At 63.7% G+C, this 23,229-nt stretch overlaps 1 protein-coding gene across 1 annotated transcript; it reads left to right on the top strand.

Annotated features, from left to right (window-relative positions):
* The first annotated feature begins 928 nt into the window (after positions 1-928).
* TRAPPC14 (trafficking protein particle complex subunit 14) lies at positions 929-22,739 on the top strand. Its single transcript, XM_068999021.1, has 11 exons — positions 929-1,942; positions 3,370-3,465; positions 4,757-4,952; positions 7,528-7,614; positions 9,307-9,427; positions 12,396-12,543; positions 13,047-13,129; positions 15,205-15,365; positions 17,318-17,445; positions 18,676-18,857; positions 21,705-22,739. The coding sequence occupies exons 1-11, from the start codon at positions 1,124-1,126 to the stop codon at positions 21,859-21,861; spliced, it is 2,178 nt and encodes a 725-aa protein (XP_068855122.1). The 5' UTR covers positions 929-1,123; the 3' UTR covers positions 21,862-22,739.
* Positions 22,740-23,229: the final 490 nt, after the last annotated feature.

The raw sequence follows: 23,229 nt of genomic DNA, 5'->3' as shown, positions 1-23,229 counted from the left end.
TTAACTTTTTCCCTTTTTCCCCCCGTTTTTTCCTCCTCTTTCCCCCTTTTTTCCCTCTTTCTCGTGGTTTTTTCCCCATTTTTTTCCCCATTTTTTCTCCCCTTTTCCCCCCGTTTTTTCCCCCTTTTTCTCGTAGTTTTTCCCGTTTTTTCCCCTTTTTCTCCCCTTTTCCCCCCATTTTTCCCGTTTTTAGCTCGTTTTTCTCGTAATTTTCCCCATTTTCCCTCCGTTTTTCTCATAACTTCCCCCCGTTTTTTCCCCGTTTTTCTCGTAGTTTTCCCCCATTTTTTCCCCTTTTTCTCCCCTTTTCCCCCCATTTTTCTCCCCTTTTTCTCCCCTTTTCCCGCCGTTTTTTCCCTGTTTTTCTCATAGTTTTCCCCGTTTTTTCCCCTTTTTCTCCCCTTTTCCCCCCATTTTTCCCCCGTTTTTAGCTCGTTTTTCTCATAATTTTCCCCATTTTTTCCCCATTTTTCTCGTAGTTTTCCCCCATTTTTTCCCCATTTTTCTCGTAGTTTTCCCCCATTTTTCCCCCGTTTTTCTCATAATTTCCCCCATTTTTTCCCCGTTTTACTCGTAGTTTTCCCCTATTTTTTCCCTTTTTTCTCCCCTTCTCCCCCCACTTTTTCCCCTTTTTTCCTCATAGTTTCCCCCCACTTTTTCCCCGTTTTTCTCATAACTCCCTCCATTTTTCCCCCCATTTTCCCCCCTTTTTCTCCCCTTTACCCCCTTTTTCCCCCCATTTTCCCCCCATTTTCTCCCCTTTACCCCCTTTTTCCCCCGTTTTTTCCCCCTTTTTCTCCCCCTTTTCCCCCCATTTTTCCCCCCATTCTTCCCCCCATTTTCTCCCCTTTTCCCCCCATTTTTCCCCCGTTTTCCCCCCATTTTCTCCCCTTTTCCCCCCATTTTTCCCCCGTTTTTTCCCCCTTTTTCTCCCCTTTTCCCCCTATTTTTCCCCCCATTCTTCCCCCCATTTTCTCCCCTTTTCCCCCCATTTTCCCCCCTCTTTTCCCATAACTTCCCCCCGCTTTCTCCCCCTTTTTCTCATCGCTTCTCCCCCTTTCTCCCCCTTTCTCCCCCTTTCTCCCCCTTTCTCCCCCCGAGGCCGTGCCCGCCCCGCGCTCCCATGGAATCCCAGTGCGATTACTCCATGTACTTCCCGGCCGTGCCTTTCCCTCCGCGGGAATTCCTGGCCGGAATTCCGGCCGGCTACCGCTCCCTGCCCCGCCGCAACCACCTCTACCTGGGCGAGACCGTGCGCTTCCTGCTGGTGCTGCGCTGCCGCCCCGGGAGCCACCCCAATCCCACCGGGAATCACCCCAATCCCACCGGGAGCCACCCCAATCCCACTGCGAGCCACCCCAATCCCACTGCGAGCCACCCCAATCCCCCTGGGAATCACCCCAATCCCACTGCGAGCCACCCCAATCCCACTGCGAGCCACCCCAATCCCACTGGGACTCACCCCAATCCCCCTGGGAGCCACCTCAACCCCACCGGGAGCCACCCCAATCCCACCGGGAATCACCTCAACCCCACCGGGAATCACCCCAACCCCACCGGGAGCCACCCCAACCCCACCGGGAGCCACCCCAATCCCCCTGGGAATCACCCCAATCCCACCGGGAGCCACCCCAATCCCACCGGGAGCCACCCCAACCCCACCGGGAGCCACCCCAATCCCATGGGAAGAACCCCTTGGAGCGAGCTCGCCTCCTCGCTGTCGGCGCTGGCCACGGTCACCTGCGGCGACGGCAAAGCCGGGAGCGCCGAGGAGGAGGAGGAGGAGGAGGAGGAGGAGGAGGAAGAGGAGGAGGAGGAGGATGCCGAGGACGAGGAAGGGCGCCGGAAAACCGGGAATGGCCGCGGGGAGCCGCCGCTGTTCCGGGAATGCCGCGCGCTGCTGACGCACTCCAGGGGCCCGCCGGGGTGTCCCGGGGCCGGGGTGGGTGATGGTGGGGGGTCGGGAATGTTGGGGATGTTGGGAATGTTGGGAATGTTGGGAATAATGGGAATATTGTCCGCTTTTTCCCGTTTTTTTCCCCATTTTTTCCCGGGTTTCCCCATTTTTTCCCCGGTTTTTTCCCGGCTTTTCCTGTTTTTTTTCCCCATTTTTCCCATTTTTTTCCAATTTTTTCCTATTTTTTTCCCATTTTTTCCTATTTTTTCCCAGTTTTTCCTGAGTTTTCCTGGTTTTCCTGGCTTTTTCCCATTTTTTCCTGGGTTTTCCTGGCTTTTTCCCATTTTTTACTGGGTTTTCCCAGTTTTTTCCCCATTTTTTCTCAGTTTTTCCTGGTTTTCCTGGTTTTTTCCCATTTTTTCCCCATTTTTTCCTGGTTTTCCCATCTTTTTCCCTGGTTTCTCCCGGTTTCTCCCGCTTTTTCCCATTTTTCCTGGGTTTTCCTGGTTTTCCCATTTTTTCCTGGGTTTTCCTGGTTTCTCCCATTTTATACCCATTTTTCCTAGTTTTTTCCCATTTTTTCCCATTTTTTTCCCATTTTTTCCCATTTTTTCCCAGTTTTTTCCCATTTTTTCCCATTTTTTCCCATTTTTTCCCATTTTTTCCCGTTTTCTCCCATTTTTTTCCCATTTTTTCCGGGAATTCCGAGTGTTCCCAATGTGAATTCCAGGATCCCCGGGGTGTCCCGGGGCCGGGGTGGGTGATGGTGGGGGGTCGGGAATGTTGGGGATGTTGGGGATGTTGGGAATAATGGGAATGGGGAGGCTCCACTTTTTCCCGGTTTTTTCCCCATTTTTTCCTGGGTTTCCCCATTTTTTCCCGTTTTTTTCCCGGCTTTTCCCAGCTTTTCCCCAGTTTTTCCTGGGTTTTCCTGGTTTTCCCGGCTTTTTCCCAGTTTTTCCTGAGTTTTCCTGGTTTTCCCAGCTTTTTCCCAGTTTTTCCTGGGTTTTCCCATTTTTTTCCCATTTTTTTCCCCGTTTTTTCTTCGTTTTCCCTGGTTTTCCCGTTTTTTAACCGTTTTTACCCGTTTTTCCTGGGTTTTCCTGGTCTTCCCATCTTTTTCCCTGCTTTTCCTGGTTTTTCCCGGTTTTTCCCATTTTTTCCTGGTTTTCCCAGTTTTTCCCCTGTTTTTTTCCCATTTTTTTCCCATTTTTTTCCCCTTTTTTTCCCATTTTTTTCCCATTTCTCCCACTTTTTCCAGGAATTCCGAGTGTTCCCGATGCGAATCCCGGGGTTTTTCGGGGTCGGGGCGGGTGACAGAGGTGACAAAGGGGACGCCGGGGGGTGGCAGATCCCGGCTTTTCCCGGATTTTCCCGGCTTTTCCCGGATTTCCCGGCTTTTCCCGGATTTCCCGGATTTCCCGGATTTCCCGGATTTTCCCGGATTTCCCGGCTTTTCCCGGATTTCCCAGGTGCCCGTGGAGGATCCCATCGTCTCCACGGACGAGGTCATCTTCCCGCTGACCGTGGCGCTGGACAGGCTCCCGCCCGGCACCAGCAAGGCCAAGGTGGGGACACCCCGGGGACACCCTGGGGACACCCTGGGGACATTTGGGGACATTTGGGGACAACCTGGGGACATTTGGGGACACCCCGGGGACACCCCGGGGACATTGGGAATGGGATGGGAGGGACCCTGGGGACACCCTGGGGACATTTGGGGACATTTGGGGACACCCTGGGGACATTTGGGGACATTTGGGGACACCCTGGGACACCCTGGGGACATTGGGGACACACTGGGAGGGTTGGGGACACCCTGGGGACATTTGGGGACATTTGGGGACACCCCGGGGACACCCTGGGGACATTGGGGATACCCTGGGGACTTTGGGGACATTGGGAATGGGATGGGAGGGACCTTGGGGACACCTTAGGGGCATTTGGGGACATTGGGGACACCCTGGGGACATTTGGGGACACCCTGGGAACACGCTGGGGACACCCTGGGGACATTTGGGGACATTTGGGGACACCCTGGGGACATTGGGGACACCCTGGGGACATTTGGGGACATTTGGGGACATTGGGGACACCCTGGGATACCCTGGGGACATTGGGGACACCCTGGGGACACCCTGGGGACATTTGGGGACATTGGGGACACCCTGGGGACACCTTGGAGATATCAGGAATGGGATAGGAGGAACCTTGGGGAGACCCTGGGGACATTTGGGGACATTGGGGACATTTGGGGACACCTTGGGGACACCCTGGGGACACCCTGGGGACATTTGGGACACCCCGGGGACACTTTGGGGACATTTGAGGACACCCTGGGGACATTTGAGGACACCCTGGGGACATTTGGGACTTTGGCAGTGGGATGGGAGGGACCCTGGGGACATTTGGGGACAGGGAGGGGATGGGGAGGGGACATCGGGCATGGCAGGGGAGGAGCTCGGGGCCACCTTGGGGTCCCTTTGGGTCCCTTTGGGCTCCCTTTGGGGCCACCTTGGGCTCCCTTTGGGTGCCTTTGGGGCCACCTTTGGGGTCCCTTTGGGGCCACCTTTGGGTCCCTTGGGGTCCCTTTGGGGCCACCTTGGGCTCCCTTTGGGCTCCCTTTGGCTCCCTTTGGGGCCACCTTGGGCTCCCTTTGGGCTCCCTTTGGGGCCACCTTTGGGCTCCCTTTGGGCTCCCTTTGGGGCCACCTTGGGATCCCTTGGGCTCCCTTTGGGCTCCCTTTGGGGCCACCTTTGGGCTCCCTTTGGGGCCACCTTGGGCTCCCTTTGGAGCCCTTTGGGGCCACCTTGGGCTCCCTTTGGGGCCAGCGCCCGCGTGTCCCCCGCGTGTCCGCAGATCGTGGTGACCGTGTGGCAGCGGGACACGGAGCCGCCGGAGCTGCGCCAGCGGCCGGAGCCGGGGCCGGACGGGCCGGAGGGGCCGGAGCCGGGGCCGGAGGGGGCAGCGCCGGGCACCGGGTACCTGAGGCTGCTGCAGGGCCGCGCCCCCGGCCAGGTGTTCCGGCAGCAGCGCGGCGCCTTCAAGGCACAGGGTGGGGACATCTGCGCGTCGCTTCGGTGCCACCCGAGTGTCACCTCCCCCTGGTGCCACCCCTGAGTGTCCCCTGAGTGTCCCTGAGTGTCACCATGGCGCCTTCAAGGCACAGGGTGGGGACATCTGCGCGTCGCCTCGGTGCCACCCGAGTGTCCCTGAGTGTCACCTCCCCCTGGTGCCACCCCTGAGTGTCCCTGAGTGTCCCTGAGTGTCCCCATGGCGCCTTCAAGGCACAGGGTGGGGACATCTGCGCGTCACCTCGGTGCCACCCGAGTGTCACCTCCCCCTGGTGCCACCCCTGAGTGTCCCCTGAGTGTCCCTGAGTGTCACCATGGCGCCTTCAAGGCACAGGGTGGGGACATCTGCGCGTCGCCTCGGTGCCACCCGAGTGTCCCTGAGTGTCACCTCCCCCTGGTGCCACCCCTGAGTGTCCCTGAGTGTCCCTGAGTGTCCCCATGGCGCCTTCAAGGCACAGGGTGGGGACATCTGCGCGTCACCTCGGTGCCACCCGAGTGTCACCTCCCCCTGGTGCCACCCCTGAGTGTCCCTGAGTGTCCCCATGGCGCCTTCAAGGCACAGGGTGGGGACATCTGCGCGTCACCTTGGTGCCACCCGAGTGTCACCTCCCCCTGGTGCCACCCCTGAGTGTCCCCCGAGTGTCCCTGAGTGTCCCTGAGTGTCCCCTGAGTGTCCCCGAGTGTCCCCATGGCGCCTTCAAGGCACAGGGTGGGGACATCTGCGCGTCACCTCGGTGCCACCCGAGTGTCCCTGAGTGTCACCTCCCCCCTGGTGCCACCCCCGAGTGTCCCCGAGTGTCCCCATGGCGCCTTCAAGGCACAGGGTGGGGACATCTGCGCGTCGCCTCGGTGCCACCCGAGTGTCACCTCCCCCCTGGTGCCACCCCTGAGTGTCCCTGAGTGTCACCTCCCCCCTGGTGCCACCCCCTGAGTGTCCCTGAGTGTCCCCTGAGTGTCCCTGAGTGTCCCCATGGCGCCTTCAAGGCACAGGGTGGGGACATCTGCGCGTCGCCTCGGTGCCACCCGAGTGTCACCTCCCCCCTGGTGCCACCCCCGAGTGTCCCTGAGTGTCACCTCCCCCTGGTGCCACCCCCTGAGTGTCCCCTGAGTGTCCCCATGGCGCCTTCAAGGCACAGGGTGGGGACATCTGCGCGTCACCTCGGTGTCACCCGAGTGTCACCTCCCCCTGGTGCCACCCCTGAGTGTCCCCCGAGTGTCCCTGAGTGTCCCTGAGTGTCCCCTGAGTGTCCCTGAGTGTCACCTCCCCCCTGGTGCCACCCCCGAGTGTCCCTGAGTGTCCCCATGGCGCCTTCAAGGCACAGGGTGGGGACATCTGCGCGTCGCCTCGGTGCCACCCGAGTGTCACCTCCCCCTGGTGCCACCCCTGAGTGTCCCCCGAGTGTCCCTGAGTGTCCCCTGAGTGTCCCCTGAGTGTCCCCATGGCGCCTTCAAGGCACAGGGTGGGGACATCTGCGCATCACCTCGGTGCCACCCGAGTGTCACCTCCCCCTGGTGCCACCCCTGAGTGTCCCCTGAGTGTCCCTGAGTGTCACCTCCCCCTGGTGCCACCCCTGAGTGTCCCCTGAGTGTCCCTGAGTGTCACCTCCCCCCTGGTGCCACCCCTGAGTGTCCCCCGAGTGTCCCTGAGTGTCCCCTGAGTGTCCCTGAGTGTCCCCATGGCGCCTTCAAGGCACAGGGTGGGGACATCTGCGCGTCACCTCGGTGCCACCCGAGTGTCCCTGAGTGTCACCTCCCCCGTGGTGCCACCCCCGAGTGTCCCCTGAGTGTCCCTGAGTGTCACCTCCCCCCTGGTGCCACCCCTGAGTGTCCCCCGAGTGTCCCTGAGTGCCCCTGAGTGTCCCCTGAGTGTCCCTGAGTGTCACCTCCCCCCTGGTGCCACCCCCCGAGTGTCCCTGAGTGTCCCCCGAGTGTCCCTGAGTGTCCCTGAGTGTCACCTCCCCCCTGGTGCCACCCCTGAGTGTCCCTGAGTGTCCCCTGAGTGTCCCCTGGGTGTCCCCTGGCTGTCCCCGAGTGTCCCCTGAGTGTCCCCCGAGTGCCCCCTTGGTGTCCCCCAAGTGTCCCCTGAGTGTCCCCAAGTGTCCCTGGCTGTCCCTGAGTGTCCCCTGGCTGTCCCCAAGTGTCCCCAAGTGTCCCCTGGCTGTCCCCCAGGTGTCCCCTGAGTGTCCCCTGACTGTCCCCGAGTGTCCCCTGACTGTCCCTGGCTGTCCCTGAGTGTCCCCTGGCTGTCCCCAAGTGTCCGCTGGCCGTCCCCGCAGTGTCCCTGAGTGTCCCCAAGTGTCCCCTGGCTGTCCCCTGGCTGTCCCTGGCTGTCCCCAAGTGTCCCCTGGCTGTCCCCAAGTGTCCCCTGGCTGTCCCCGAGTGTCCCCAAGTGTCCCTGGCTGTCCCCAAGTGTCCCCTGGCTGTCCCCTGGCTGTCCCCAAGTGTCCCCAAGTGTCCCCAAGTGTCCCTGGCTGTCCCCAAGTGTCCCCTGGCTGTCCCTGCAGTGTCCCCAAGTGTCCCCAAGTGTCCCCAAGTGTCCCCTGGCTGTCCCCGCAGTGTCCACGCTGCTGACGGTGCTGCCACCCCCCCGTGTCCGGTGCCGCCAGGTGACCGTGTCCGGCAAGTACCTGACCGTGCTCAAAGGTGCCACTCTGGGGACATCTGGGGGGGTTTGGGGACATTGGGGGGGTTGGGGACATCAAGGGGGGTTGGGGACATCAAGGGGGTTTGGGGACATCGGGGGGGGTTGGGGACATTGGGGGGGTTGGGGACATCAAGGGGGGGTTGGGGACATCAGGGGGGGTTGGGGACATCGGGGGGGTCTGGGGACATCGGGGGGTTGGGGACATCAGGGGGGGTTGGGGACATCAGGGGGGGTTTGGGGACATTGGGGGGGTTGGGGACAAAGAGGGGTTGGGGACATCAATGGGGGGGTTGGGGACATTGGGGGGGTTGGGGACATCAGGGGGGTTTGGGGACATCAGGGGGGTTGGGGACATCAGGGGGGGTTGGGGACATCAGGGGGGGTTGGGGACATCCAGGGGGGGTTGGGGACATCAGGGGGGTTGGGGACATCAGGGGGGGTTGGGGACATCAGGGGGGGTTGGGGACATTGGGGGGGGTTGGGGACATCAAGGGGGGGTTGGGGACATCAGGGGGGGTTGGGGACATTGGGGGGGTTGGGGACAAAGAGGGGGTGGGGGAGGATTTGGGGACAAAGGGAGGGACAGAGGGAGGGGAGGACAAAGAGGACAAAGGGTCACCGCCCCCCCCCCAATGTCCCCAAATATTCCCTGATGTCCCCAAATGTCACCGGCGTCCCCAAACATCCCCAAATTCCTCCAATGTCCCCAACACCTCCCTGATGTCCCCAAATGTCCCCAATGTCCCCAAATGTGCCTAAAGCCCCCAATGTCCCCAAATGTCCCCAAATGCCCTTTTTCAACCCAAATGTCCCCAACACCTCCCTGATGTCCCCAACGCCCTGGATGTCCCCAATGTCCCCTGTGATGTCCCCAGCGTCCCCAACACCCCAAACACCTCCCTGATGTCCCCAAATGTCCCCAACACCTTCCTGGTGTCCCCAGTGTCCCCAACGTCCCCAAACACCCCCAATGTCCCTGATGGTGTCCCCAACGTCCCCTGATGGTGTCCCCAATGTCTTCAACGTCCCCAAACACCCCCAATGTCCCTGATGGTGTCCCCAACGTCCCCTGATGGTGTCCCCAATGTCTTCAACGTCTCCAAACACCCCCAATGTCCCTGATGTCCCCAGCATCCCCAATGTCCCCTGTGGTGTCCCCAGTGTCCCCAATGTCCCTGATGGTGTCCCCAATGTCCCCTGTGATGTCCCCAATGTCCCCTGTGGTGTCCCCAGTGCTCAACGGCAGCTCGCAGGAGGAGCTCTCCGTGTGGGACGTGCCGATCCTGCCCCATGTCCCCGATGTCCCCTGTGGTGTCCCCAATGTCCCCAAACACCCCCAATGTCCTTGATGGTGTCCCCAATGTCCTCTCTGATGTCCCCAATGTCCCTGATGGTGTCCCCAATGTCCCTGATGGTGTCCCCAGTGTCCCCTGTGGTGTCCCCAATGTCCCCTGTGATGTCCCCAATGTCCCCAATGTCCCTGATGGTGTCCCCAATGTCCCCTGTGGTGTCCCCAATGTCCCCTGTGGTGTCCCCAGTGTCCCCAATGTCCCCTGTGATGTCCCCAATGTCCCCTGTGGTGTCCCCAGTGTCCCCAATGTCCCCTGTGATGTCCCCAATGTCCCCTGTGGTGTCCCCAGTGTCCCCGATGTCCCCTGTGGTGTCCCCAATGTCCCCTGTGGTGTCCCCAGTGCTCAACGGCAGCTCGCAGGAGGAGCTCTCCGTGTGGGACGTGCAGATCCTGCCCAATTTCAACGCCAGCTACCTGCCCGTGATGCCCGACGGCTCCGTGCTGCTCGTGGACGACGTCTGGTGAGACACCGGGGATGGGGACAGCACGGGGATGGGGACAGCTCGGGGATAGTGCAGGGACAGGGACAGCGCGGGGACGGGGACAGCGCGGGGATGGGGACAGCGTGGGGACGGGGACAGCGCGGGGATGGGGACAGCGTGGGGACGGGGACAGCGTGGGGATAGTGCAGGGACAGGGACAGCACGGGGATGGGGACAGTGTGGGGACGGTGCGGGGACAGCTCAGGGACAGGGACAGCGCAGGGACAGTGCGGGGATGGGGACAGCACGGGGATGGGGACAGCACGGGGACAGCACGGGGATGGGGACAGCGCGGGGATGGGGACAGCGTGGGGACAGCACAGGGACGGGGACAGCGCGGGGATGGGGACAGCGTGGGGACAGCACAGGGACGGGGACAGCGCGGGGATGGGGACAGCACGGGGACAGCGCAGGGATGGGGACAGCGTGGGGACAGCGCGGGGACGGGGACAGCGCGGGGATGGGGACAGCGCAGGGACAGTGCGGGGATGCGGACAGCACGGGGATGGGGACAGCACGGGGACAGCACGGGGATGGGGACAGCTCAGGGACAGTGCGGGGACAGTGCGGGGATGGGGACAGTGTGGGAATAGTGCCGGGACAGGGACAGCACGGGGATGGGGACAGTGTGGGGACAGCTCAGGGACAGGGACAGCACGGGGACAGTGCGGGGACAGCGCGGGGATGGGGACAGCACGGGGACAGTGTGGGGACGGTGCGGGGACAGCGCGGGGACAGCTCAGGGACGGGGACAGCGCAGGGACAGCGTGGGGACGGGGACAGCACAGGGACGGGGACAGCGCGGGGACAGCACGGGGATGGGGACAGCACGGGGACAGTGTGGGGACGGGGACAGCTCAGGGACAGGGACAGCGCGGGGACAGTGCAGGGACGGGGACAGTGCGGGGACAGCGTGGGGACGGGGACAGCACGGGGATAGTGCAGGGATGGGGACAGCTCAGGGACGGGGACAGTGTGGGGATGGGGACAGTGTGGGGACAGTGCGGGGACAGGGACAGCACAAGGACAGGGACAGCGCGGGGATGGGGACACGGTGGGGACAGGGACAGCTCGGGGACGGGGACAGGGACAGGGACAGCTCGGGGACACGGTGAGGACACTGTGGGGACAGCACAGGGACGGGGACAGCTTGGGGACAGGGCAGGGACAACGCAGGGACAGGGACACCATGGGGACAGGTTGGGGACAGGAACACTGCGGGGACAGCTCAGGGACACCATGGGGACAGTGCAGGGACAGGGTGGGGACAGGGACACTGCAGGGACAGCACGGGGACAGTGCGGGGACAGCTCAGGGACAGCTCAGGGACACTGTGGGGACACAATGGGGACAGGGTGGGGACAGGGACACTGCGGGGACAGCTCAGGGACACTGTGGGGACACCACGGCGGCAGCACGGGGACACTGCAGGGACAACTCGGGGACAGCGCCGGGATGGTCACCCACTGGTTATTGGGGACGGTCACGGCCTTTGGGGACACCATGGGGACTTTGGGGACACCATGGGGACCGTGGGGATGGCCTCAGGACCTTGGGGACAACCCTGGGACCTTGGGGACAAGGTGGGGACCTTTGGGGACAATGAGGAGACCTTGGGGACGGTGAGGGGACTTGGGGACAATGTGGGGACTTTGGGGATGGCCTGAGGACCTTGGGGACAATGCTGAGATCTTGGGGACACTGTGGGGACTTGGGGACAATGTGGGGACTTGGGGACAATGTGGGGACCTTGGGGACACCATGGGGACCTTGGGGATGGCCTCAGGACCTTGGGGACAATGCTGGGACTTTGGGGACAAGGTGGGGACCTTTGGGGTACCATGGGGACCTTGGGGACCTCAGGAACGGGACGGAACTTTGGGGACAACAGGGGGACCTTGGGGACAATGAGGAGACCTTGGGGACAGTGAGGGGACTTTGGGGATGGCCTGAGAACCTTGGGGACAACGCTGGGACCTTGGGGACACTGTGGGGACTTGGGGACAATGTGGGGACCTTTGGGGACAATGAGGAGACCTCGGGGACAGTGAGGAGACCTTGGGGACCTCGGGGACCTCAGGAATGGGATGGAACTTTGGGGACAACGTGGGGACCTTGGGGACAATGAGGAGACCTTTGGGATACCATGAGGACTTTGGGGACGATGAGAGCTTGGGGACACTGTGGGGACCTTGGGGACAATGAGGACACCTTGGGGATGGCCTGAGGACCTTGGGGACACTGAGGGGACCTTGGGGACCTTGGGGACCTCAGGAGTGGGACGGAACTTTGGGGACAACGTGGGGACAACGTGGGGACCTCGGAGATGGGACCTGTCCCCTGCCTGTCCCCAATGTCCCCTGGTCACGCCCACTGTCCCCTGGCTGTCCCCACTGTCCCCTGGTCACCCCCACTGTCCCCTGGCTGTCCCCATTGTCCCTTGGTCACCCCCACTGTCTCCTGGCTGTCCCCACTGTCCCGTGTCTGTCCCCACTGTCCCCTGGTCACCCCCACTGTCCCCTGGCTGTCCCCAATGTCCCCTGGTCACCCCCAATGTCCCTTGGTCACCCCCACTGTCCCCTGGCTGTCCCCACTGTCCCCTGGTTACCCCCACTGTCCCCTGGTCACCCCCACTGTCCCCTGGTTACCCCCAATGTCCCCTGGTCACCCCCAATGTCCCTTGGTCACCCCCAATGTCCCCTGGCTGCCCCCACTGTCCCCTGGTCACCCCCAATGTCCCCTGGCTGTCCCCAATGTCCCTTGGTCACCCCCACTGTCCCCTGGTTACCCCCAATGTCCCTTGGTCACCCCCACTGTCCCCTGGCTGTCCCCACTGTCCCCTGGTCACCCCCACTGTCCCCTGGTCACCCCCAATGTCCTCTGGCTGTCCCCACTGTCCCCTGGTCACCCCCACTGTCCCCTCATCGTCCCCCCTGTCCCCTCCCAGCCACCACTCCGGGGAGGTGCCGGTCGGCGCCTTCTGCCGCGTGCCCGGCGTGGCCTCGGCGTGGCCGTGTCCCCTGAGCGCCCTGGAGGAGCAGAACTTCCTGTTCCAGCTGCAGGCGCCCGAGCGGCCACCGAGGGACACCAAGGAGGTCAGGGGACACCTGGGGACACCTGGGGACACCTGGGGACACCTGGGGACACCTGGGGACAACCATCAAAAGCCATCAGGGACAACCAAGGGGCTTCGTCTCACCTTGGTGGCACCAGAAGCGTCCCCACGTGGGATGTCCTCGGGGTCGGGGACAGCTCTCGGGGGGGTCCCTGGGGGGTTGGGGACACTTGGGGACAACAATTGAGGGCCACCAGGCTCGGCCGAGGGGGACTCGTCCCACCGTGGTGGCACCAGAGCCGTTCCCAAGTCGGGGTTGGGGACGATCCCCGCGGGGTTTGGGGACGCTTGGGGACAACCATGGAGGGCCACCAGCCCCGCCCAAAGCCCCCCGAGATGCCACCAAGCCCCCTTTTGGTGGGGATGTGCCCAGGTTTGGTGACAATCCCCCGTTGTCCCCGCGGTCCCTGGTGGCCTCGGTGGCTTTGGGGACGCGGAGGCCACCCCAGGTGACAGCGAGGTGACAGCGGCGTCCCCAAGCAGGGCCTGGAGGTGCCGCTGGTGGCCGTGGTCCGGTGGTCGACGCCGAAGCTGCCGTTCACCAACAGCATCGTCACCCACTACCGGTGAGCGTCACCCGATGTCACCCGATGCCACCCGATGTCACCTGATGTCACCTGATGTCACCTTGGTGTCACCCGATGTCACCTCGGTGTCACCCGATGTCACCCAATGCCACCCAATGTCACCTCGGTGTCACCTCGGTGTCACCCAATGTCACCCGATGTCACCCAATGCCACCCAATGTCACCTCGGTGTCACCTGATGTCACCTCGGTGTCACCCAATGTCACCCAATGTCACCTCAGTGTCACCTGATGTCACCTTGGTGTCACCCGATGTCACCCAATGCCACCCAATGTCACCCGATGTCACCCGATGTCACCCGATGTCACCTCAATGTCACCTCAATGTCACCTCGGTGTCACCTGATGTCACCTCGGTGTCACCTCAGTGTCACCTCGGTGTCACCCAATGCCACCCAATGCCACCCGATGTCACCCGATGTCACCCAATGCCACCCAGTGTCACCCGATGTCACCCGATGTCCCCCAATGTCACCTCAATGTCACCTCAATGTCACCTCGGTGTCTCCTGATGTCACCTTGGTGTCACCCAATGTCACCCAATGCCACCCAATGTCACCTCGGTGTCACCCGATGTCACCTCGGTGTCACCTCGGTGTCACCCAATGTCACCTGATGTCACCCAATGTCACCTCGGTGTCACCCAATCTCACCCAATGTCACCTCAGTGTCACCTCGGTGTCACCTGATGTCACCTTGGTGTCACCCGATGTCACCTCGGTGTCACCCAATGCCACCCAATGTCACCTTGGTGTCACCTGATGTCACCGCGCTGTCCCCAGCGCTCCCAGAGCCGCCTGTGGTGCCACCACCTCCTTGTGCCCTCCCTGGCCCGGTGTCACCACGTCCCCGGAGCCTCTGGGGTCCTACAGAGGTGTCCCCACGATGCCACCTCAACGTCCCCACGATGCCACCTCAGTGTCCCCACGATGCCACCTCAACGTCCCCACGATGCCACCTCAACGTCCCCACGATGTCCCCACGATGTCCCCAAGACCCCAAAAGCCTCTTGACCATCCAGGGCCGCTCCTGGCTGTGCCACCACCTCCTGTCCCTGTGCCACCGCGTCCCCAGACCCTTGGGGGGGCTCCTCGGGGTGGCCCCGGGGTTGTCCCCACGATGCCACCCCGCTGTCCCTGCTGTCCCCACGATGCCACCCCGCTGTCCCTGCTGTCGTCACAATGCCACCCCCCTGTCCCCACTGTCCCCACGATGCCACCCCCACGATGCCACCCTGCCATCCCTACTGTTCCCACAATGCCACCCCGCTGTCCCCGCTGTCCCTGCTGTCCCCATGATGCCACTCCTCCATCCCCACTGTCCCCACAATGTCCCCGTGCCACCCCCACAATGCCACCCTGCTGTCCCCACTGTCCCCGCTGTCCCCACTGTCCCCACGATGCCACCTCCACGATGCCACCCCGCCGTCCCCACGATGTCCCCCCGCCGTGCCCACGATGCCACCCCACTGTCCCCACTGTCCCCGCTGTCCCCGCTGTCCCTGCCACCCCCACGATGCCACCCCGCCGTCCCCACTGTCCCCACGATGCCACCCCCACGATGCCACCCTGCCACCCCCACAATGCCACCCTGCCGTGCCCACGATGCCACCCCGCCGTCCCCACAATGTCCCCCCGCCGTCCCCGTGATGCCACCCCACCATGCCCACAATGCCACCCTGCCACCCCCACAATGCCACCCTGCCACCCCCACAATGCCACCCTGCCATCCCCACGATGCCACCCCGCTGTCCCTGCCACCCCCACAATGCCACCCTGCCACCCCCACGATGTCCCCCCGCCGTGCCCACGATGCTATTGTCCCCACGATGTCCCCCCGCCGTCCCCACGATGTCCCCCCGCCGTGCCCACGATGTCCCTCTGCCATCCCCACGATGCCACCCCGCTGTCCCCACTGTCCCTGCCACCCCCACGATGCCACCCCACCATCCCCGTGATGCCACCCCGCCATCCCCGCTGTCCCCACTGTCCCCACGATGCCACCCCCACGATGTCCCCCCGCCGTGCCCACGATGCCACCCCGCCGTGCCCGCAGGCTGCCGAGCATCCGGCTGGAGCGGCCGCGCTTCGTGATGACGGCCACCTGCGAGTCGCCCGTGGTGGCCCTGCAGCGCTTCGACGTCACCTACACGCTGCTCAACGAGCTCCAGGACTTCCTGGCCGTGCGGCTCGTCTGGACGCCCGAGGCCACCGCCGGTGCGGCACTGGGGGCACTGGGGGGCACTGGGGGGCACTGGGGACAGTCTGGGGGTGCTGGGAATGCTGGGGGTGCTGGGGGTGCTGGGGGTATTGGGGGTACTGGGGACAGTCTGGGGGTGCTGGGGGTGCTGGGGGTATTGGGGGTACTGGGGACAGTCTGGGGGTGCTGGGGGTATTGGGGGTACTGGGGATACTGGGGACAGTCTGGGGACAGTCTGGGGGTGCTGGGGATACTGGGGATGCTGGGGGGTACTGGTGACAGTCTGGGGGTACTGGGGGTGCTGGGGGTGCTGGGGGTATTGGGGGTACTGGGGGTACTGGGGGTATTGGGGGTACTGGGGACAGTCTGGGGGTGCTGGAGGTGCTGGGGGTGCTGGGGACAGTCTGGGGGTGCTGGAGGTGCTGGGGGTACTGGGGATACTGGGGGGCACTGGGGACAGTCTGGGGGTACTGGGAATGCTGGGGGTGCTGGGGGTGCTGGGGGTATTGGGGGTACTGGGGACAGTCTGGGGGTGCTGGGGGTGCTGGGGGTTCTGGGGGTATTGGGGGTATTGGGGGTACTGGGGGTATTGGGGGTACTGGGGATACTGGGGACAGTCTGGGGGTGCTGGGGGTACTGGGGATGCTGGAGGGTACTGGGGACAGTCTGGGGGTGCTGGGGGTGCTGGGGGTACTGGGGATGCTGGAGGGTACTGGGGACAGTCTGGGGGTGCTGGGGGTGCTGGGGGTATTGGGGGTACTGGGGACAGTCTGGGGGTACTGGGGACAGTCTGGGGGTGCTGGGGGTACTGGGGGTACTGGGGATACTGGGGATACTGGTGACAGTCTGGGGGTACTGGGGGTGCTGGGGGTGCTGGGGGTATTGGGGGTACTGGGGGTACTGGGGGTATTGGGGGTACTGGTGACAGTCTGGGGGTGCTGGAGGTGCTGGGGGTGCTGGGGACAGTCTGGGGGTGCTGGAGGTGCTGGGGGTACTGGGGATACTGGGGGTAGTGGGGACAGTCTGGGGGTACTGGGAATGCTGGGGGTGCTGGGGGTGCTGGGGGTATTGGGGGTACTGGGGACAGTCTGGGGGTGCTGGGGATACTGGGGATGCTGGGGGGTACTGGTGACAGTCTGGGGGTACTGGGGGTGCTGGGGGTGCTGGGGGTATTGGGGGTACTGGGGGTGCTGGGGGTGCTGGGGGTATTGGGGGTATTGGGGGTACTGGGGACAGTCTGGGGGTGCTGGGGGTGCTGGGGGTACTGGGGACACTGGGGATACTGGGGGGTACTGGGGGCGCTGGGGGTGCTGGGGATACTGGGGATGCTGGGGACAGTCTTGTGGTGCTGGGGACACTGGGGATACTGGGGATGCTGGGGGGTACTGGGGACAGTCTGGGGGTGCTGGGGATACTGGGGATGCTGGGGGGTGCTGGGGGTGCTGGGGATACTGGGGGATGCTGGGGGCACTGGGGGGTGCTGGGGGTACTGGGGATGCTGGGGGTACTGGGGATGCTGGGGGGTACTGGGAGTACTGGGGGTGCTGGGGGGTACTGGTGGGTGCTGGGGGGTGCTGGGGGATGCTGGGGGCACTGGGGACGCTGGGGGTGCTGGGGGTACTGGGGGTACTGGGGATACTGGGGGGTATTGGTGGGTGCTGGGGGGCACTGGGGGCGCTGGGGGGTACTGGGGACACTGGGGATACTGGGGGTACTGGGAGTGCTGGGGGTAGTGGGGGGTACTGGGGGTGCTGGGGACACTGGGGATACTGGGGGGTACTGGGGATACTGGGGGGTGCTGGGGACAAAAAAAATCCAAAAAAAATCCCCCCCAAAAATCAAAAAAGAAAAAAAAAATCCCCAAAAAAACCCCAAAAAATCCCAAAAATCCCCGAAAAATCCCCAAAAAACCCCCAACCCCCCCCAAACCTCCCCGAGCCCCCCCAATGCCCGCTGTGCCCCCTGGCAGGGAAGGCTCGGGGCTCGCTGGACTCGGTCGTTTGCCACACGCCGCTGACCAACCTGGGCTACTCCCGCAAGGGCAGCGCCCGCACCTTCCGCGTGGCATTCCAGGCGCTGCGGGCCGGGCTCTTCGAGGTCAGTGCCACCAGTGCCATCCCAGTACCACCCCAGTGTGACCAGTACCACCCCAGTGCCATCCCCGGTGTCCCCAGTGCCACCGTTCCCAGCGTTATCCCGTTCCCAGTATGCCCAGTATGCCCATTCCAGGCGCTGCGGGCCGGGCTCTTCGAGGTCAGTGCCACCAGTGCCATCCCAGTGCCATCCCAGTGCCACCAGTGCCATCCCAGTACCACCCCAGTGCCACCAGTGCCATCCCAGTGCCATCCCCGGTGTCCCCAGTGCCACCGTTCCCAGCGTTATCCCATTCCCAGTATGCCCAGTATGCCCATTCCAGGCGCTGCGGGCCGGGCTCTTCGAGGTCAGTGCCACCAGTGCCATCCCAGTACCATCCCAGTGCCACCCCAGTGCCATCCCCGGTGTCCCCAGTGCCACCGTTCCCAGCGTTATCCCATTCCCAGTATGCCCAGTATGCCCATTCCAGGCGCTGCGCGCCGGGCTCTTCGAGGTCAGTGCCACCCCAGTGCCACCAGTGCCATCCCAGTGCCACCCCAGTGTGACCCTCGATGTCCTCAGTGCCACCGTTCCTAGCGTTATCCCATTCCCAGTATGCCCAGTATCCCCAGTATGCCCATCCCAGTCCATCCCCAGTCACCTTCCCAGTCCCTCCCAGTATGCCCCCGTTCCTCCCAGTAACTCTCGGTGCTCTCCCAGTTCATCCCAGTGCTCTCCCAGTATCCTGAACTCCACCCCAGTCCCTCCCAGTGCTGCAAAACCCCTTCCCAGTCCCTCCCAGTACATCCCAGTCCCTCCCAGTGCCCCCAAACCCCCATCCCAGTAACTCCCAGTGCTGCAAAATGCCTTCCCAGTCCCTCCCAGTACATCCCAGTCCCTCCCAGTGTTCCCAGTACCCCAAATACCCTCCAAAACCCCATCCCAGTTGCTCCCAGTTCCTCCCAGTCCCTCCCAGTGCCCCAAATACCCCCAAAACCCCATCCCAGTTGCTCCCAGTTGCTCCCAGTTGCTCCCAGTTGCTCCCAATCCCCTCCCGGTCCCTCCCAGTGCTCCCAGTACCCCAAATACCCCCCAAACTCCCCTCCCAGTTGCTCCCAGTCCCTCCCAGTGCCCCCAAACTCCCCTCCCAGTTGCTTCCAGTTGCTCCCAGTTGCTCCCAGCCCCTCCTCAACCCCCTCCCACTCCCTCCCAGCGCCTCCCAGTGCTCCCAGTACCAATCCTGTCCCCTCCCAGTTGTCCCAGCACATGAAGCTGAAGCTCCAGTTCACGGCCAGTGTCACCAGTGCCCCCCCCGAGGCCCGCCCAGTATCCCGCAAGAGCAGTCCCAGTTCCCCGGCCGTGCGCGAACTGGTGGCCGGACTGGGGCGCTCCCAGTCCTTCTCCCACCAGCAGCCGACCCGCAGCCACCTCATGAGGTACTGGGAGCAACTGGGAGGGACTGGGAGGGACTGGGAGGGGATTTGGGGGAACTGGGAGGGACTGGGAGGGACTGGGAGGGGATTGGGGGGAACTGGGAGGGACTGGGAGGGACTGGGAGGGGATTTGGGGGCACTGGGAGGCACTGGGAGGGGGATTTGGGGGAACTGGGAGGGACTGGGAGGGGGTTTTGGGGGAACTGGGAGGGACTGGGAGGGGATTTGGGGGTACTGGGAGGGACTGGGAGGGGATTTGGGGGAACTGGGAGGGACTGGGAGGGACTGGGAGAGACTGGGAGGGGATTTGGGGGTACTGGGAGGGACTGGGAGGGACTGGGAGGGGATTTGGGGGGGACTGGGAGGGACTAGGAAGGTGTTGGGGGTACTGGGAGGACAGTGGGGGATACTGGGAGTTGCTGGGACGGAGTTTTGGGGGTACTGGGAGGGACTGGGAGCAACTGGGAGGGACTGGGAGGGGATTTGGGGGTGCTGGGAGGGACTGGGAGGGGATTCGGGGGTACTGGGAGGGACTGGGAAGGACTGGGAAGGTGTTGAAGGTACTGGGAGGGCACTGGGGGATACTGGGAGGGACTGGGAGGGGGGTTTGGGGGTACTGGGAGGGACTGGGAAGGACTGGGAAGGTGTTGGGGATACTGGGAGGGCACTGGGGGATACTGGGAGTTACTGGGACGGGGTTTTGGGGGTACTGGGAGGGACTGGGAGAGCACTGGGAGCACTGGGATGTGACAAAGGGACACTGGGGACACCAGGGGTGACACTGGGAGGTGCCAGCACTGCCTCGGGTGACACCGGGACACCGGGGGGGACACTGGGACATGGTGGGGGACACTGGGGTGACACCGGGACACTGGGGGGGACACCGTGGGTGACACTGAGGTGACACCGGGACACCGGGGGGGACATCATGGGTGACACTGGGACACCGTGGGGGACACTGGGACATGGTGGGGGACACTGGGGTGACACCGGGACACCGGGGGGGACACCGTGGGTGACACTGAGGTGACACTATGGGTGACACTGGGACACCGGGGGTGACACTGGGGTGGCACAGGTGACACTGGGGGTGACACTGGGACACCGTGGGTGACACCATGGGTGACACAGGGACACTGGGGGGGACACCGGTGACACTGTGGGTGACACTGTGGGTGACACAGGTGACACTGGGTGTCGCTGTCCCCAGGTCGGGCAGCGTCATGGAGCGCCGGGCCATCACCCTGGGGTGACACAGGGACACTGTGGGTGACACTGTGGGTGACACTGAGGTGACACTGGGTGACACTGGGTGACACTGAGGTGACACTGGGTGACACTGTGGGTGACACTGTGGGTGACACTGAGGTGACACTGGGTGACACTGGGTGACACTGAGGTGACACTGGGTGACACTGTGGGTGGCACTGGGTGACACTGAGGTGACACTGGGTGACACTGGGTGACACTGAGGTGACACTGGGTGACACTGTGGGTGACACTGGGTGTCGCTGTCCCCAGGTCGGGCAGCGTCATGGAGCGCCGGGCCATCACCCTGGGGTGACACAGGGACACTGTGGGTGACACAGGTGACACTGGGGTGACATTGAGGTGACACAGGTGACACTGGGTGACACTGGGTGGCACTGGGTGACACTGGGTGGCACTGTCCCCAGGTCGGGCAGTGTCATGGAGCGCCGGGCCATCACCCTGGGGTGACACTGGGTGACACTGGGGGTGACACTGGGGTGACATTGAGGTGACACAGGTGACACTGGGGTGACATTGAGGTGACACTGGGTGACACTGGGTGGCACTGGGTGACACTGGGTGTCGCTGTCCCCAGGTCGGGCAGTGTCATGGAGCGCCGGGCCATCACCCTGGGGTGACACAGGGACACTGTGGGTGGCACTAGGTGACACTGAGGTGACACTGGGTGGCACTGGGTGACACTGGGTGTCACTGAGGTGACACTGAGATGACACTGGGTGACACTGGGTGGCACTGGGTGACACTGGGTGCTGTCCCCAGGTCGGGCAGTGTCATGGAGCGCCGGGCCATCACCCTGGGGTGACACAGGGACACTGGGGGTGACACAGGGACACTGTGGGTGACACTGGGTGACACTGAGGTGACACTGGGTGGCACTGGGTGACACTGGGTGCTGTCCCCAGGTCGGGCAGCGTCATGGAGCGCCGGGCCATCACCCTGGGGTGACACTGAGGTGACACTGGGTGGCACTGGGTGACACTGGGTGTCACTGTCCCCAGGTCGGGCAGCGTCATGGAGCGCCGGGCCATCACCCTGGGGTGACACAGGGACACTGTGGGTGACACTGGGTGACACTGGGTGACACAGGGACACTGTGGGTGACACTGGGTGACACTGTGGGTGACACTGGGTGCTGTCCCCAGGTCGGGCAGTGTCATGGAGCGCCGGGCCATCACCCTGGGGTGACACAGGGACACTGGGGGTGACACAGGTGACACTGGGTGACACTGGGTGGCACTGGGTGACACTGGGTGTCACTGTCCCCAGGTCGGGCAGTGTCATGGAGCGCCGGGCCATCACCCTGGGGTGACACAGGGACACTGGGGGTGACACTGGGTGACACAGGTGACACTGTGGGTGACACTGGGTGACACTGGGTGGCACTGGGTGACACTGGGTGACACTGGGTGTCACTGTCCCCAGGTCGGGCAGTGTCATGGAGCGCCGGGCCATCACCCTGGGGTGACACAGGGACACTGGGGGTGACACTGGGTGACACAGGTGACACTGTGGGTGACACTGGGTGACACTGGGTGGCACTGGGTGACACTGGGTGACACTGGGTGTCACTGTCCCCAGGTCGGGCAGTGTCATGGAGCGCCGGGCCATCACGCCGCCCGTGGGCTCCCCGGTGGGCCGGCCCCTGTACCTGCCGCCGGGTGACAAAGCCGTGCTGGCGCTGGACAAGATCGCCAAGAGGGAGTGCAAGGTGCTGGTGGTGCCACCGGTCAAGTGACACCGCGGGGACGGCACTGGGACGGCACCGGGACGGCACCGGGATGGCACCGGGACGGCACCGGGACAGCGGGGACGGCGCCGGGACAACTCGGGGACATCGTGGGGACATCGTGGGGACAGGGCCACCCCCAGAGCCTTGGGGACACTGGGGACACTGGGACAGGGCCACCCTGGTGTCCCCAGAGCCACCCCCAGAGCCTTGGGGACACTGGGGACACTGGGGACACTGGGACAGGGCCACCCTGGTGTCCCCAGAGCCACCCCCAGAGCCTTGGGGACACTGGGGACACTGGGGATGGTGGCACAGGGCCACCCCGGTGTCCCCAGGGCCACCCCCAGAGCTTTGGGGACACTGGGGACACTGGGACAGGGCCATCCCAGTGTCCCCAAAGCCACCCCCAGAGCCTTGGGGACACTGGGGACACTGGGGACACTGGGACAGGGCCACCCCGGTGTCCCCAAAGCCACCCCCAGAGCCTTGGGGACACTGGGGACACTGGGGACACTGGGACAGGGCCACCCTTGTGTCCCCAGAGCCACCTCCAGAGCTTTGGGGACACTGGGGACACTGGGGATGGTGGCACAGGGCCACCCCGGTGTCCCCAGAGCCACCCCCAGAGCTTTGGGGACACTGGGGACACTGGGACAGGGCCACCCCAGTGTCCCCAAAGCCACCCCGGTGTCCCCAGAGCCACCCCCAGAGCCTTGGGGACACTGGGGACACTGGGACAGGGCCATCCCAGTGTCCCCAAAGCCACCCCCAGAGCCTTGGGGACACTGGGGACACTGGGACAGGGCCACCCCGGTGTCCCCAAAGCCACCCCGGTGTCCCCAGGGCCACCCCGGTGTCCCCAAAGCCAGGTGACAATTGGGGGGGGGGGGGGGTCCTGCCACTCCCACGTGCCACAGAGGGGACCTTGGGGACACTTTGGGGACGCGGCCTGGAGCCGTGCCCGCCGTGGGGGTCGGGATTTTGGGGACATTTGGGGACATTTGGGGACATCGGGAAGTGTCCCCGAGCCAAAGGCGGGGGGAGGGGGGGAGGGGCCTGCGGTGCCACCCCCGGGTTGGGGACATTGGGGACATTGGGGACAGGGGTGGCACCTGCGTCCCCTTTATTTATTGCCAATAAAGAGACTTGGATGTCACCTGGTGCCACCTGGGTGTCCCCAAGGGGGTCTGGATGTCCCCAGGAGGGTCCTGGGTGTCCCCAAGAGGGTCTGGATGTCACCTGGGTGTCCCCAGGGTGTCACCTGGGTGTCCCCAGGAGGGTCCTGGGTGTCCCCAAGGGGGTCTGGATGTCCCCAGGAGGGTCCTGGGTGTCACCTGGTGTCACCTGGATGTCACCAGGAGGGTCCTGGGTGTC

The sequence above is a fragment of the Aphelocoma coerulescens genome, unplaced genomic scaffold, assembly GCF_041296385.1.
Source record: "Aphelocoma coerulescens isolate FSJ_1873_10779 unplaced genomic scaffold, UR_Acoe_1.0 HiC_scaffold_205, whole genome shotgun sequence".
NCBI lineage: Eukaryota > Metazoa > Chordata > Aves > Passeriformes > Corvidae > Aphelocoma > Aphelocoma coerulescens.
This window is presented reverse-complemented; position numbering and strand designations above follow the sequence as displayed.

Excerpts from the sequence above, each read along its gene's own strand:
- TRAPPC14 (XM_068999021.1), top strand. The coding sequence starts at position 1,124 with ATGGAATCCCAGTGCGATTACTCCATGTACTTCCCGGCCGTGCCTTTC. Across the intron at positions 15,366-17,317 it reads GACGCCCGAGGCCACCGCCG|GGAAGGCTCGGGGCTCGCTG; the intron begins GTGCGGCACTGG and ends GCCCCCTGGCAG. Across the intron at positions 17,446-18,675 it reads TGCGGGCCGGGCTCTTCGAG|TTGTCCCAGCACATGAAGCT; the intron begins GTCAGTGCCACC and ends GTCCCCTCCCAG.